This window comes from Myodes glareolus, chromosome X (assembly GCF_982192425.1).
Source record: "Myodes glareolus chromosome X, mMyoGla1.1, whole genome shotgun sequence".
NCBI lineage: Eukaryota > Metazoa > Chordata > Mammalia > Rodentia > Cricetidae > Myodes > Myodes glareolus.
This window is the reverse complement of record NC_142053.1, coordinates 116,769,738-116,787,663: the sequence shown is the minus strand read 5'-3', so window position 1 is coordinate 116,787,663 and position 17,926 is coordinate 116,769,738. Positions and strand designations below refer to the sequence as shown.

At 39.5% G+C, this 17,926-nt stretch overlaps 1 protein-coding gene across 3 annotated transcripts in view; it reads right to left on the bottom strand.

Moving 5' to 3' along the window:
• The window catches only part of Ppef1 (protein phosphatase with EF-hand domain 1), a 119,168-nt gene that overhangs the window by 77,421 nt on the left and 23,821 nt on the right, over positions 1 to 17,926 (bottom strand). The window contains exon 4 of one of the 3 annotated variants that reach the window (XM_048440607.3): positions 17,645 to 17,716. The exons of 1 other annotated variant lie outside the window; for it this stretch is intronic. In XM_048440607.3, the coding sequence (XP_048296564.2) occupies positions 17,645 to 17,716 (72 nt within the window). Of the gene's footprint in view, positions 1 to 829; positions 883 to 17,644; positions 17,717 to 17,926 lie in introns of those variants that run through there. One more of the 3 variants, XM_087902856.1, reaches the window with a different exon arrangement.

The window sequence follows — 17,926 nt, the reverse complement described above, 5'->3', positions numbered from 1 at the left end:
ACATCTAGTTACATCCATGAACTCACATCACTAGCGACTACCTGCACATGACTGGGCTCCTCAGCATTCCACCATGAGGAGCTACAGGCATTTAATGACTGATATGGGATGGGGAGGTCATATTCCTTTGTAGTATAGCCAGTGGTAAGTTGTCCACTCTAGTAAACCCGTGCTCATGCAAACAACCCTAATTAAATGTGTGACATCCCCCCAAAAGATAGAAAAGTAGGAAGGGGATTTGTAGGGGAAAAGAAGTTCAGTGCGGGGGGGATAAAAGAGAAAATGGGGAAATATGATCAAAATACATTTTATATGAATTAGATTATTAGAGAAACAAAAATGGTTAAAACAACAAAAAAGAAAAGAAAAATAAAGAAAGGAAGAAAGGAAGGAAGGAAAAAAGGAAGAAAGGAAGGAAGAAAGGAAGGAAGGAAGAAAGGAAGGAAGGAAGGAAGGGAGGAAGGAAGGAAGGAAGGATCATAGTATATTTGAGGTTGGAGGAATATACCTCAATTGCTTGTCATGCATAAAACCCTGGGTTCAATGCCCAGTACTACCTAAAACCAGGTGTGGTGGTTGCCATGTTTAATCCCAGCACTTAGAAAGCAGAGACAGCAGCAAAAGTTCAGTGGTCCTTGGCTACAAGGCAAGTTAAAGGGCAACCTGGACTGTATGGCACTCTGTCTTAACAACGAAAGAATTCCAGCTCAGTTCATATTTACTTTGACAGTTACCCACAGAGTGACATCATTTCTTTGATGTAGAGATGTTCTACAGAGAAGAGTACAACCCACGATGAGAACAGGGAGTATGAGGGGAGAGTACAGACCCATTCTACATGCTGCCTTGTGATTTGTGGCTGATTCCAAACGCCATGTTGGTTTCTACAGAACAATGATCATGCACCTAGGTTCTAGAATTTGAGATCTGCATTCTCTCTCACTGCCAAGCAGGGTAACCCCCAACAATTTATCTCTGAATCTCAGTTGCCTTATTTTGCAAACTATGGCTGATGACAATTCATAGGAAGGAGTAAATCAAGTCAAGTTCTCTACATCACAATGTCCGGCACAAAGCAAATGTTCCTGATTTGTCTTGCTCACCAACCTTTTACTTGATTTTTAAAAATTTCTTTCAAAATGCCACAATAATGATCATCACCAGAGATAAGAGTCTATTAAAAAAACAAACAAAGACAACTTGGCAATAAAAAAGCCATGCATGTTGGGGAGAAAAAATTGGATAGGTAGCTTAACTAAATCTATGTTGTTGCTTCCCAAGGGTTACATACGGCAGTAACTTTTTTTCTCCTCCTGCAGAGGATTAATAAGATCAGGAAGACAGACCTTCTTACACATTGACCTGAAGCAGCTCTAACCTGTCAAACAAGGAGAGAGCTAGACAACACAGATCTTCACCTCCTCGGGCTGGATGTATTGAAGCTCACAACCCCTCGGTTCTACCTGGCACTACTTTGGAATTTTCCCATCAAGAGGAGGGGCATCAGCTGGCTATGTTGCCCTGCAGCGCATAGGTAAACTCTCTGGCACCAAATAAGGTTTTAGGGGTCTGCTGTTGGTATGCCTAATCCTGTCTGTTGATATCCTAACCTCTCCCGGAGAGGTTCTGAGGAAGTTGAATGCTCAAAAAGATAACAGTAAGGTATGGGTCAAAACCCACTTTATTGGTCAACGGTGGCCCAAGTATTCAAAATACCAGGGTAGAACTCTAATAGGGCCTGAGTTGGAGGATCCAGGAAGTCGGAAGCATGATATCTAAGCATGTCCTATTTTTCTTACTCCACTGAGCCCAGGCCCCACCAAATGTCCTCCAATTCCATTCATCTCTCCCCACACTTTCCCGCCGTTCCTCTTCTGCCACTTAATTGCTCCTGTTCCCATTCCCACCTGCCCCCAGTCCACTAGCAAAATCTCCTCCATTTCCCCTTCCTAAGGAGATCCACGTGTTCCCCTTGGAGCCTTCCTTGTTACTTAGCCTCTCTGGGTCTGTGGATTGTAGCATGGCTATCCTTTACTTTACAGCTAACATCCACTTATAAGTGAGTACATACCATGTTTTCCTTTCTGGGTACCATGTTTTCCTTTCTGGGTCTGGGTTACCTCATTCATTCATTCATTAAAAAAATATAACAAAATAAAATATAGTAAGATAAAATAAAAGCTACCTACCACATTGAAGTTGAACAAGACAAACCAACAAAAGGAAAAGAGCTCAAGAATCAGAGGCTCCCCCTTTGTATATGTGCTTCTCTTTATGCTGACTAGTAGAGATGTCTTATCTTGTTTGGCTCTTGTTTTTTAATCAAGAGCTTCCTTGGCAGGCAATTCCTTAAAACAGAAGTTTTGTATGTGGAATGATAAGGCATTCAGACTCTGCTTTTGAGATTCCGCTGGCAGAGGCTTTCTGAGGAAGCAGTAGGAGGAGCAAACTGTTAATGTCTCTTTAAGGAGCCTGGCAGCCAGTCGGGAAGACACACGGGTGCACAAGGAGCACAAGGGCAATAGAGTTGATTAAAATGAATTCAAATGAACTGGAAAGAGAGTGGGTCCTCTCACGACAAAAGGCTTTAATTGAGAAGGAAGAGCACCTATTCCCTCAACTGCTCTAAGCAGAGTAAGAATAGAGTTTGGTTCGCCTTTGTGGGGAGCACAGGTGCCATTATTGTTCGTTTTGTTTAGCTATATTCTATAGCTGCCACCTGCGAGAGTGTGAGGGTCTTCTAGTCCCTCTTCCAACTTCACTTGAGAGACGACAATGAAGTGTGTGCTTTACAGACATGAGATGGTCACAAAGCCTACTCCTTGAACAGTGCCATGGCTTTTATGTCAAATGTCACAGTCATACAAGGCATGCTGACTCACAGTTGGAGCCCCAGCGCTTTAGAGGCCAAGGCAGTAAGTTCAAATGCAGCCTGAACTACACAGTTAGTTCTAGGCTATCCTGGGCTACATAATGAGGCACTGGCACACACACATGCGCACTAAAACAAAATAGACAAAAAAGGAATCTAACCACTAGCATGACAATATTGAGAGGTAAGAGTTCTGGGGTGTCCTTAGGTCCCTCATGAATAGATTAGTACTTGGATCTTAGGAGTGGGTTCCCGAGGAAAGGATGATGTAGCTCCATTCATCTCTCTGAGTGCACCGGCTCTCTGACCACACAATGTCCTTAGTCATGCTACGAGGCAGCAAGAAGTCTCTCGCCAGATGGCAATGCCTTAATATTTGACCTCCCAGTCTCCAGAACCACGAGAAGTGCCTTTTCTTTATAAACCCCACAGTCTGCAGTATTCTTTTAGAACAGTAGAAAATGACTAAACTAGGAGGCGAGGAAAGCAAAGAGCTTATTGAGATTTGCTCATCCATAAACTCTGCTCTGGCTCTCTTGCAGAGCAAGGGATAGTCCTAAAAGGCATAGGTTTGCATTTTTACACTACACTTATTTATTTCCTGGTGTCGATGGTGGTAGTGGTGGTGGCGGTAGTGGTGTGTGTGCTGTAATACACATATGGGAGTCAGAGGACAACTTGCAGGCGCCAATTTTCCCCTGTCATTATATGGGTGCCAGGGAACAAACTCAGGACTTTATACACTAAATCAGTTTGCCAGTCCCTGAAAGGCATTTTCAGAAAGATTTTTGAATTGTGAGTGCGCACATGCGTATGTGTGTTTACGTGTGATTGTAAGTGCCCATGGAGCTAGAAGTATTAGACCCTGGGAGAGCGGGTGACAGCTGGTTTTGCACTGTCTTATATGGGTGCATTCCTCTTCGAAAGTACTGTGTGCTGTTGAGCACTGAGCCATCATCCCAGCTCCAGACCTGTTCTTAAACAAGAAACTAAAACCATCTCCAAACGATGGTGGGTGTTTTAGACTTTCCTCAAGTGACAATGGAGATGATAATTTTATCCTTGTCAGAAACCTCTGGCTTTCCAGTTAGAGAAGAGTAAGAATGAAAATTCATTTGTTTTACATTCTCTATACTTGTTCATTCGCCTATCTGTAAGAGTTAAAAACAAAACCCAAACCAACTAAGTTCTGAATTTGTAATTAGAGAACTTCCATTTTGGTCTTTGCTGAACCAGGTGCCAGGTGTAACTGCAGGCAAATCACGCACCCTCTCTGGTCATCATTTCTCCGGTGAACACTGGCAACGCTGGGTTTCTGTGCTCTCTAAGAGCCTTTCCAATTAGAAAATATTCAAACCATCTGCTTTTTTAGGGACACAGCTGCAGCCAACCTATTATTGCACATAGCAAAGTTGAAAATAACTACTGAAGGGCAAAATATGACGAGTAAAACTCCATGCTCACGCAGAAACTTCTGAAAAAGCTAGACAAATTCGAAAGGCTACTCGATTCTACGTAGGACGTGATACAGATGTAGCTCAGTGGAAGAACACTTGCCTACTATGTGTAAGACCCTGGTTTTCGTCCCTAGAACTCCTAAATATAACTAAATACACAACGAATAAATAAGTTATCCCTGTAAAAAAAAATAACATAAGTAAAACTACAAATGACTCTGGTTTTGGTGTCAAGGAACTGTGGCCAAAGTTGATAACAATTGTTTCGAGAGGATTATTTTTTTTCCCTAGTATGACCTTTTGTCTCAGGTTTTGTGTTATTTTGTTAATTGTTTGCTTTATGGCAGGTTCTCTCTTTATAGTCATGGAATTTGCAATCCTCATTTCTGTCTCCAAGTGTTAAGATTACAGGCACGGGCCACCACTCCCCATTTACCTCTTTAAATCCTCTACAGTGTGATTGCTGTGGCTAATGTGTTAGCTGGCATGAACGAGGGTGGGGAAGGATGAGTGGAGAAGAAAGTGAGGAGCAGAGGGAACTGAAGCTAACAAATATACAGGCAGAGTCTAAGGCATAGAGGGCTCAGTATAGACAAAGAGGTAAGAGAAAGAGGTGATAACTACAAAGATTTCAGAGGTAAGCCACTGTGGCAGGAAATGAAAGTAAGCAATTGAATCTGAATAGTGAAGGTGGTTGCTAAACTCAGGAGGTCAAAGAACTGAGGTTTTGAAAAGCATTGTGGGGCCAAGGGGTATATCAGAATGATGAATTACTGAAGAATTACAAGTTAAGGAATTTTCCCCACTGAACCATCTCTGCAGCCCATCTCTTCAACACTGAAATTATTGAAGAGTATTGGATAGTTGTTTATAAAATATCCCTCAATTTTAATTTTTCTGCTATTTCTTCTCAATTCAATTTGGGTTATCTATTTTTCTTGGATAAGCAATATGTACTTTTCGGGACAGTTCCATCAAGAAGCACAAGATGGAGCTGGAAACCTGGCTCAATAGTTAAGAGCACTTATTGTTCTTGCAGAGGACCAGGGTTCAGTTCTCAGCATCCACACGATGGTTCACAAGTACGCATAACTCCAATTCCAGATCAGGTGCCCTCTTCTGACCTCCACAGGCACCAGGCAAGCATCTGATGCAATGCATACATGCATGCAAAACACTCATAAACATAAAATAAAATAATAAATGAATCTTAAAAATGTAAAAAGCAACAATTAAAAAAATAAGCACATGATGTTCGGTCTCATTAATGATTATGCTAACTTGGAAAGTTAGATAAAGGTGGTATTCACAGGACCAGAAATCTTCTACCAAAGAAGTACTGTTTTGTATCCTCTTAATGAACAATTGACAGTAACACGCTTGGAGACTATGTGGATAGTCTATCCTACAAAGTATCTACTGAGTTTTGCTTAAAGCAATTGCTTCTATGGTGGTCACAAAACAGTTATGTTCCAACTCATTCTTTCCATATTTATTAGGACTTGGATTTTTAAACACCCCATTTAAAGCCCCATTTTATCTAATAGGGAGATGACACAACACAAAGATTACAAAATCTTATGCAAGTTTACATTACAGATGTAATCATCGGCTATACCACTAGTTTAGGAAAATGTAAAGATATATCTAGGTAATATCAAAATAAAACAGGACAGCTCAGTAAAGTGCTCAGAGAAGGACAAAAGCGGTATCCAATTTTCTAAAAGAATCATTATTGTGAAGATATCTAATTTATAATGCTATTATATTCTTAACTATCTAAAAAATATAGCTAGGTTAAAGTATCAACATCATTTTCAACTATTTAAAATTTTTCTCATAGGAAATGTGCCCTATGCAACAATCCAGTAATGATCTTTAATCTTACTTAAAAATATTAAATATCTTGATGAAAATTCTGTTTTGTCTCCCTTGGTATTAATTACTAATCTGAGTTATATTGTCACATTTATTATTCAAAGGTCAAATACAATCAGTATTTTGTCATTTACATTTGCTAAAAGCCTAATAGAATATGAATTGTAATTACATGAATGTTCTGATTTTGGAAAATAACTGGCAACTGGAGCTTAGGCACTGCCCTTTTGAATTTGAAACATGTCTCTCTGTAACAGGATTTTCTAATGATTAACAGGATGCAACCATAAATATGGCATATTATCTAGAAGAAACTTAAAGCTGGTGGGCAAAAGTCACTTAGATAATATCACATCACTTAAGAGGTATTGAAAGTATTGGTTTTCTTTCTTTCTTTCTTTCTTCCTTCCTTCCTTTCTTTCTTTCTTTCTTTCTTTCTTTCTTTCTTTCTTTCTTTCTTTCTATTTTGGTTTTTTGAGACAGGGTTTCTCTGTAGATTTGGAGCCTGTCCTGGAACTAGCTCTTATAGACCAGGCTGGCCTCGAACTCACAGAGATCCATCTTCCTCTTCTTCCTGAGTACTGGGATTAAAGGCATGTGCCACCACCACCTGGTTGAAAATCCTTAGTATTTTAAAAGCAAAGGTGGGCTAATAAAGAAAAAAGTGAAAATCCATTTAATTGGTATATAGAATACAAACGTTGTTGGAACTAGGTTGTTATTTTGACTTGATTTGAGATTTTTTTCTATTTTACTTAAACATAAATATGTTTGTAATATCAATCCTACACAAGTCTTGAGGCAAACATGTTACCATATCAAACAGTGATTGATTCACTATAATTGAGAGGAAGAAACAAGTGATCTCCTTTTACAAAGAAAAGTTCTTATGATAATTCTCAATAAAGTAGGAATTATAATATATGATGTGGTGAAAAGTGAAGACATAACTAAACTCATAATGCCACCAAAGGTGAACATAAGGGTGACAAAGTAAGAGGCCTAAGAGGACCCCAGAAGCGTTCCAATCTTTAAAAACTGGAAGAAAATGGAGCCAGTGTGAATAATTAAGACAAAGACGTAAAAGGAGACCCAGGAGAATGTGTTGTCACTGAAGCTGAGGGCAATGGCTGTTGTAAGGAAGGGGTGTGCAGGAACAAAATCAGACCAGACGTGCTCTATTGAATTTTGAAGATGCTTAAGTATCTCTCAGATCATTTTCCCTGGTCTAGGCTGATGCGACAGGAGACAACAACTTTGGACAATAGGGAAAGTCTGAATACAATATTATCTATTTGTAGACATAATCACCAATGTTACATTTCTTCAGTGCGATTCAGTTTTTGCAATTATATAGGAGAATATCTTTCTTTTTAGGACATTCATGGTGAGGCATATATGGGTCACCATCATAATGGCTCTGGGTACTTTTTTTTCTTTTCAAATGAAAAAGAAGAGAGAGGATGGAAAGAAAGGACAGCAAAATGTGAACAGGTGATGGTAGGTAATGGGTAGACAGGTATTCACTGGCCTTTGCTTTTCAAGAATAAGTTAGAAGGAAAGCAAAGTAAAGCAAAGCTAAACAAAATTTCATGAGAACAATGATTCAGTGGGTTAAGAGTACCCATTGCACGAATCTGAGGTCCTGAGTTCAGACCTCAGCACCCAAGTAAAAAGCCAACTTGAGCCAAGCTTCCCTGTAAGCCCAACACTGTAGGGAGTGGAGACAGGAGGATGGGGTAGGAAGGCTTCTTAGGTGCCAGTCTAGCTCTAGATTCAGAGACCTTGTCTCAAAAGAATAAGGCGGAAGGAGGTATGACTTGTAGTCTCTTATCCGTTACAAAAGAAGCAAAGTAATAACAATCATAGCTATAGGACAAGTCTAGTTCTTACTTCTGTTTGTGGATTTTGCCGAACTCACAAGAAGATGGCCTTGATTTTTTTTTTCAAGACAGGGTTTCTTTGTGCAGCTTTGAAGTCTGTCCTGGAACTCTACAAAGGCTATTCTTCCTCAAAATTGCCACAATACACAGAGCCAGAGAACTGTGATGGAGCTGAGTGATCCCACAATAAAACAACACAACACAACACAACAAAACAAACACTTACACAGCCAGAGGACTGTGGTGGAGCTGAGTGATCCCACAATAAAACAACACAACACAACACAACACAACACAACACAACAAAACAAACACTTACACAGCCAGAGAACTGTGGTGGAGCTGAGTGATCCCACAATAAAACAACACAACACAACAAAACAAACACACAGCCAGACCCTAAGAAATAAGAATTAAGTTTTGGCCATGGTCCTGGTGATAATTAATTAGCTATGTATTCTGGAGCAAATCAGTTTCCCTCTTAAAACCTCATTCTGACAAGAATAAACTTTCATAGCAGGTTATGAAGATTGATTATACATGAAAGGGCCTGGCCTATATGTAAGTATTCCAGAAACAGAAGGTATTTTTATATAAGCCAATTTAATTAAAGCTAATTTTAGGGCCGGAGATGTGGTTTGGTTGGTAGAGCACAGGCCTAGAATGTGTACGAAGCCCCGAGTTTGATCCTCAGCACCAAGTAAACCAGATTTAGTGGTAGATGTCTGTAATCCCAACTCTCCAGAGGAAGAGACAGAAGGATCAAAAGCAGTTCAAAGCTACAGAGTGAATTCAAGAGAAGCCTAGAATACATGAGACTCTGCCTCAAGAAAACAAAATAAAATAAAAGGTCATTTCTGAAAGGAGCAACTGGGGGAGGCATAGGAAGGAATGGCTGGTAGCAAAACTGTATGTACTCCAACATCGTTAGCCATCAGGAAAATGAAAATCAAAATAACTCTAAAATACCATCATATACCTGTCAGCATGGCTAAGATCAAAACACAAATGAAAGCTTATGCTGGAGAGGATGCTGAATAAGGGAAGCACTCCTCCTTTGCTGGTGGGAGTGCAAACTTATACTGCCGCTTTGGAAATCAGTATGGCAGTTTCTCAGGAAATTGGGAATCAATTGACCTCAAGACTCAGCAATACCACTCTTGGGCATATACCCAAAGGATGCACACTCATACCACAAGGGCATTTGCTCAACTATGTTCATAGCAGCATTATTTGTGATAGTCAGAACCTTGAAAAAAAACTAGATGCTCCTCAACCAAAGAATGGATAAAGAAAATGTGGTACATTTACACAATGCAGTACTAACTACTCAGTGGGGAAAATAAAAAAGACATCCTGAAATTTGCATGTAAATAAATAGAACTAGAAAAAAGCCATCCTGAGTGAGGTAACCCAGACCCAGAAAGACAAACAAAGTATGTACTCACTCATAAGAGGATATTATGTTCCAAGGATAACCAGCCTACAGTCCGCAACCCCAGAGAAGACAGGAAACAAGGAGAACACTAAGAGGGACACACATGGAACCCCCCTGGAAGGAGACTTAGACAAGATCTCCTTATTAATTGGCAGACTGGGAGAAGGGCAAGAGAGGTAGGATAGTAGGGAGGGGAGAAGGGGAGGAGGAAGGAGAACACGAGGGATCAGAATAGACCAGTTGGGTGAAGGACAGAGGAGGAGAGCAAAGAAAGAGATACCTTGAAAGAGGGAGCCATTATGGGGTTAGCGAGAAACCAGGCACTAGGGAAATTTCCAGGAATCCACAATGATGACCCCAGCTAAGAATCTAAGCAATAGTGGAGAGGGTACCTGAACTGCCTGTAATCAGATTGATGACTACCTTAATTGTCATCATAGACCATTCATCCAGTAACTGATGGAAGCAGATGCAGAGATCCACAGCTAAGTTCTGGGCCAAACTCCTGGAGTCTAGTCACAGCGAGGGAGGAGGGATTATATGAGCAAAGTGGCCAAGGCCATGATGGGGAAATGTACAGAAACTGCTGACCTGAGCAAGTGGGAGCTCACTGACTTCAGACTGACAGCTGGGGAACCTGCATCAGACTGAACCAGGCCCTCTGAATGTGGGTGACAGTTGTGTGACTTGGGCAGTTTGTGGGGCCACTAGCAGTGGAGCCAGTATTTATCTCTAGCCCATGAACTGGCTTTTTGGAACCCATTCCCTATGGAGCGATTCCTTGCTCAGCCTAGATACAGGGGGAAGGGCCTTGGTCCTGCTACAAGTGATCTGATAGACTTTTGTTGATTCCTCATGGGGGGCTTCACTCTCTCTGAGGGTTGGATAGGGGGTAGGGTAGGGAGAAGGTGGGGAGGAGGATGGGAGGGAGAGGGAACTGGGATTGGTATGTAAAATAAGACTGTTTTTAAACAATTAGAAAAATATATAATAAAAAATGCATGAACTCAAATCTCAACTCTCCTAGTTGAAAGCTGTGCAAATGTCAAATATTTGCCCTCAGTTGCTTCAACTATACAAAGAGGAATGAGAAAACTTCCCTCAGGAGCAGGGCATGGTGCCTCTTGCTGGACTCACAACATGCTGGTACGCTGACGAGCAGAATCAACACAGATCTGAGGTCAGCCTGGGCTACATAGTGAGACACTGACTGTCCCAAAAGAAAAGAAAATTAAAATATTTTCATGCCTACTGTAAGCAGTAAATAAAATGCACACACAATATGGAAAACACTTTCTAGAATACACAGGAACTAAAAGCTATTATTTTTCTATCAAAAATTTTCAAATTATCCCTAGCCCTTGACACAGTAATTTCATACCTAATTACCTGATTGTGGAAGCAATCTGAAATAAACAGCTTTGCAAGAAGAAATTCTTCAAAGTGCTATTTATATTTAGCATAAAGCTGCAATATTAGAAAAATACTTCAACACAGTATAATCATCTATGAAGTCATGTATTTATCAATGCAGAAAATATCTGCAAAACACTTATAAAAATTGAGAAGTATTTATATATAATAATATTTTGTGTTGCAAGCAAGGCTTCAGAAAACTAAAATTTAGGATGATTAAAATATCTTAAGAAAATGTCTGGAGTTTGTAATTTATGGGGAGTAGAATGATGAGTATTAGCTAGTTTTAATTGTTTCTATATCTTCCAAAATTTCTAAAGAGAGTTTATGGGGACAAGGATCTGGTTCAGTAGGTTTGTTCCCCAAGCAGAAGGATTTGAATTTGGATCCCCAGCCCTTACACATAAAGCCAAGCATGGAGATATAACCATGTTCAGGAGGTAGAAACAAAGGACCTCTGAAATTCATTGGTCAATCTTGCTGAACTGATGAGCTACAGGTTAACTGAGTGGTCCTTTCTCAAAACATAATGTTGAAAGTTGACAAAGACGACACAGAAAATCAATCTCTGGCCTCTAAATGCAGGCACACGCACATGTGCACACAGACACCACAGATGTAAGACTCTATTTTACTAAAACGTTAGTCTATGAATGAATAGGGTAACAGCGCCGTATTAGCATTTCAGAGGGTTATTATATGAAGTCATAATAAACCTTGACACATTGATTGAACAAGAGATAATGACAGCATAAAAAGAATAAATAGACGTGACGATTGGTGTGGTCATCTTGACAGAATCTAGAGTTCCCTGAAAATAGGCCTCTGGGGCATTATCTCGATTACTTTAATTGAAGTGGGAAGATCCACCTTAAATCTGGGCAAGGGATTCCGCTCTGCACAAATGGAGGAGAGATGAGTAGCGCCATGCATTCATCTTGCTGTGTTTCTTGTCTGCAGATGAGTAGGATCTGCTGCCTCAAATTCCTGTCTCTATGACTTCCCCATCTCCATTCCTTTGTGTTTCTCACTGACCCCGAGAAACACTCTACCAGGGACCCCACAACCCTAAAAGCCATTCTTTTCTATCGAGATCTTTCAACTTACCCCTAGTCCTTGACACATGAAATTCACATCTAATTACTTGATGGTGGAAGTAAACTAAAAAACTTAATGAAGATCCAGAGAGGACGACAACAGCCATAAAGAACATAACACCCACCCAACAGAGCAAGACCAAATATTTTGGTGTTCTACACCAAAGAACACCCCAAACATAACTCCAGATGCCTAGATCCCAGCACAAAAACATGATCATGAACAACCAAGCTAATATGCTTCCTACAGAAGTCAGCAACACTATGCAATGGGCCTCGAGAAAAGAAATTTAGCTGAAGCACAAGACAAGGACTCAAAAATAGCAGTTGTGAATATATTCAAGGACTTGAAAAAGGTTCTGAACAAATGCCTTCAGGAAAACACAAAAGCCGAACAAAATAATGAAAACAATTCAAGTCATGAAAGCATAATTTAACAAAGAAGTGGAATCACTAAAGAAACTCAAACAGAACTACAACTGGAAATGAAGAATTTAGAAAGTCAAACAAAAACCTCAGAGGTAAGCCTCACCAATAGATTACAAGGCTTGAAGACAAAGAAGAAAGCTCAGTCAAAGAAAATACTGAATCTTTAAAAAAATGCAGGCACAAAACTTCCAGGAAATTTGGGACACTATGAAAAGATCAAATCTATAAATGATAGGTATAGAAGAGGAACAAAACCAGGTTAAAGGAGCAAAAATATTTTCAATAAAATCATAGATGAAAACTTTTTCCTAACCTAAAGAAGGAGATGTCTATAAAGGTACAAAAAGTTTACAGAACATCAAATAGACTGCGTCAGAAAAGAAATTTCTCACAGCACATAATAATCAAAACGCTAAATGTACAGAACAAAGAAAGAATATTAAAAGTCACAAGTGAAAAAGACCAAGAAACATATAAAAACAGGCCGACCTATTAGGATAACACACAAAAGAGAGAAAGAATACAAAGCAGCACATAAAGTTATGTAAGTATGGATATGGAGGTGAGGAGGATCTGGGAAGAGTTGGGGGAGAGAAAACATGATCAAAATATATTATATGAAAAAATTAAAATAAAATAATACATTTTACCCAAGCTCCAGCCCTTGGTACAGTGCTGCCCACATTTAAAGCAGGTCTTCTCCCATCAGTTATTCCTCTTGAAATACCCTCACAGAAGTACGCTCAATCTACTAAGTGATTCTCAGTTCAGTCAAGATGACAAGGAAATTTACTCTCTTGTTTCTATTCAGTATTTAAGCCAAGTATCTAGCCAGAATAATTAAGTAATAATATACTATAAAACAGTATTGGAAAGAAAGAAGTAAAACTAATCCTATTTGCACAAGACATGACATAAAAAAATCCCTAAATAATTAGCTCTTCATGCTAATAACTCAAGTTAGAAAAACTGTGGGGGATACAAAGATCAGTTATTAGCCAGATAGCGGTGGCATACACTTTTAATCTCAGCATTCGGAAGGCAGAGGTAGGCGATCTCTGAGTTCAAGGCCCGTCTGGTCTACAAAGCTAGTTCCAGGACAGCCAGGGCCACACAATGAAACCCTGTCTTGTAAAAAAAAAAGTTATTTTTATCCACACTTGCCATGAATATTTTTTAAAAGTTAAGAAATTAATCTTATTCATAGCAGCACCCAAAACTAAATAAACGAGAAGACATACTATGTTCACAGATCTCATGGTTCAGTTGTTCTGCTGGCAATATTTCCCAAACACATTCCGTATAATCCCCCTGAACATTTGATATGAATTTTTAAAATATGTTGACAAATTAATTATAAAATCCTTATAAAAATGCAAAAGATCCAAAACGCCTAGAGCAACCTTGTAAAAGAGACACAAAGTCTAAGAGACGGGTGACGGGTTTCATGTGAAACAGGTTGACCTCAAAATTACAAGGTAGCCAAGGATGACCTTGAATTTCTGATCCCCTAGTCTCTCTCCCAAGTGCTGGGATTATGGGTGTGTGCTCTATGCCTGGCTTTATGTCATGCTGTAGATCAAACACAGGATCTGTTTTTTTTTGTGCACGCTACACAGGTACTGTTAACAACTGAGCTACATCTGAAGTCCCATATTTCTTTTGGAGTGCTAGTAACAGAACCCAGGCCTTTCCCACATGCTAGGCGAACAGTCTCCCCCTGAGCTCCAAGCCCCAGTCCTCAAGTTACTTCATTTTATGAAAGTGTCAAGACAACAAAAAGGTAGTCTCTTCAACAAATGGGAGCAACAGATACCCACAGGCAAGGAACGTATTTATACCCATACCGCGTATAAGTGAAAATAACTCAAAATGGATCAAACCCTCTAAATATAAGAATTAAAACTACAAAGACTTTACAGGTTAAATATGAGCATAAGTCACTTTATATTTAGCAGCAATTATTGTAGGTGACATCAAAAGCAAAATAAACCAAAAATTAAACATAAGCTACACTTTGTCAAAATGGAAAACTCTTTCACTACGAAGAACACATCTAAGTTATGGTAAAAATCCCCTCTGCTTTGCAGAGGGTCTTCATCTCTGTGTGTTTGCTGTATGCATGCATGCCTGACTCCTAATAAAGGCTTTTCTTCAGCAGCTGTTGCTGACTGCTATGTCTGAGAATTTTCCTCACTGCTACCTTTTGAGCTTGAGATTCTCCATGCCCTCTACTTCTTTAATTGACAAAGGAAATGAACCTGATCAAGACCCCTACATGGTAACAGAACGGACCTCAGGATTCAGGTGAAGAGTGTCTACAGCCCCAGCCCATCGTATGCCCTATAGGATGAGGTGAGTTCACCAAGCGGTAGAGTTACATTATTTCCCACCAAGTGTGGGGTTTTAGAAATGAAGCCTTTATTCTGTCCTGTTTTCTTTAATTCATAACCTTTTATTTGAACTTACTTTCTGGTATTGAATTTATATTGAAATCCAAAAATTTCAAAGATTCCCTTCAGAAAGAAAACAGATTCTCTGTCTCTCTGTCTGTCTCTCTCACACACATACATGCGGGCACATGCATGCACATGCACGCGCACGTGCGCGCGCGCGCACACACACACACACACACACACACACACACACCCCTACACACCTACCTACCTACCTACCTACCTACCTCCCAGCCAGGAAATATAAACCTGGGTCTCCAGGATGACACCACTAAACTCCCAAGGGCAACAGTTAAGTTAAATGGCAGTTAAAAAAATTATGTGCTGCTCTTTGATGTTTTATATATATTCCAATTAAAACTATGGATTTTTAAAATCATTTTTTTTCTCATTTTACATACCTAGCCCAGGTCCCACTTCATCCCCTCCTCCTGCTTCCCCCAACCTCCCCCCATCCACTACTCAGAGAGGGTAAGGCTTCCCAAGTGGAGTCAACAAAGTTTGATACTTCACGTTGAGGCAGGACAGAGGCCTTTCCCCCTATATCTAGGCTGAGCAAAAGAATGGGTCCAAAACCCCAGTTCAAGCACTAAAGATAAATCCTGGTCCCACAGACTGCCCAAGCCACACAACTGTCACCCACATTCAGAGGGCCTAGTTTGGTGCTATGGAGGTTCCCCCACTGTCAGTCCAGAGTCACTGAGCTCCCACTAGCTCGGGTCAGTTGTTTCTGTGGGTATCACCATCATGGTCATGATCCCTTTGCTCATATTATCGCTCCTCCCTCTTTATGACTGAACTCCAGAATCTTGACTCAGTGCTTAGCTGTGGATCTCTGTATCTGCTTCCATCAGTTACTGGATGAGGGTTCTATGATGACAAGGTAGTCATCAATCTGATTACAGGGGAAGGCCAGTTCAGGCACCTTCTCCACTATTTCTTAGGGACTTTCGATGTTATAGTTTAACTTCATAGTAAAGAAATTTAAAGAGTAAGGGTTCATGAGTTCCAGCCCCTCCATGGGATCTCTAGGCAGTTAACAGTTGCAGAAGAAGGAGATATTCTTCAGCAGTATAGCCACTGATAAAGTGTCCATAGTTCTGTAAATATACATCACCTGTGCTTCAGGAAGTAATCCTAATTAAGCTTGTTGGTTCAAAACCTAAATGACACAAAGTACTGTCATTTTCCAATTCAAAAGAAGAGGAAGAGGAGGAAGAAAGGAGGAGGAGAAAAAAGAGGAGGAGGAGGAGGAAGAGGAAGAGGGAGAAGAAGAAGAAGAAGAAGAAGAAGAAGAAGAAGAAGAAGAAGAAGAAGAAGAAGAAGAAGAAGAAGAAGAAGAAGAAGAAGAAATTTAAAAAAGGCTGCATGCTAGTAGACAAGTACTAAAAAAAAATAAAGCAGAAAGATTAGTAGTTCAAGGTCAGTCTGGACCATGCCTTAAACCAGACATGGTGGTGCACACTTGGAAGGTGGAGGCAGACAGATCAGGAGTTTAAAGTTATCCTCACCTACATTGTGAGTTCAAGGGCAGCCTGAACTACACATACCACCTCAAAAACAATAATAACAACAATAAAATTTGAAGACAAGTCATTGAGTGAGAAAAAATACTTATTTGATACTATTTGAGTGATAGGTGGGTGAACATTGGTAAGGTAAATTATATATTTGATAAGAACTTTTTATATAGCATACAAAAATAACTCTTACAAGAAAATAGCAAAAAACAATGACTTTTTAAAAATGGGTGTTTGGACATGATAGCACATGTTTGTAATTCCAGTACTCAGGAGGCAGTAACAGAGGGCATCTGTGTTCCAATAGCAAGCTACAGGCCCCATGGACTCCCTGGTGACATCCTGGCTCAAAAAAAGTGGGGGGTATGAATGATCTTAATAGATATTTACTTATCTAAAGAGACTGGTACAAGTGGTCAATAAACATATGAAAAGAAGCCCCAAATCATTAGTCATTAGGCAAGCATAAATAAATACTACAATGAGATGTTTCTTGGTACCCACTAGTATAATTTAAAAAAGACAATAAAAAATGTTGTCAAGGATGTGGAAATTTTGTAACGCTAACACATTGTTGGTAGGAAAACAAAATGGTTTAGTCACTTGAGGAAATAGTTTGGAGGTTTCTCAAAATGTTAAGCCTTTTGACCCAGCAAGTCTACTCGTTGGTATATGCCTAAGAAAACTGAAAGTCTATGTTTATGCAAAACTTATATGTGAATGTTCATAGAAGCATTGTTCATAATAGCAAAAAGTGTGCAAAGCATAAACAACTTATAACCTAGCATCTACTAATTAATAAATGGGATAAACATAATATGGCCTATTCTTACAATGAAGTATTATCTAAAAAATGAAGGAAATACTGATAGATGTTACAACAAGAATGAAACCAAACACAAAAGCCCACATAGTATATGGTTGTTATAGATTGAAAGGAGATGGAAATAGACAAAAACTATTGGAGTTTTACTTTGAAGTCATAGAAACATTTTGGAACTAGACAAGGGTGGTGGCTAGACAATATTGTAAATACACTAAATGCCACTGAGTTGTTTACTTCATGATGGATAATTTCATGTTATGTGAATTTTATCTCAATAAGTTACTTAAAAAGCAATACAAAACCTAAGCTAATATTTCCATTTATAAATAACATTTGAAACGTTGAAAAGCAATTCAAAGAGCTAGAACTTACTTAGGTTCCCTGGTACTGGAGTTGCAGGTGTTGAAGACATCATATGGGCGCTGGGAAACGAACCTGGGTACTCTGTAAGAGCAACAAGTGCTCTTAACCACTAAGCCATCTCTTCAGCCCTTAAAACATATTATCTTTTAAAAATATTTATTATTTTTTATGTTATGCATATGTTTGCCTGCATGTATATATGTGTCCCATGAGTATGTGGTGCCTGTGGAAGCCAGAAGAGACCATCATTTTTCCTGGAACTGGAGTTACAGATGGTTGTGAGCTACCGTA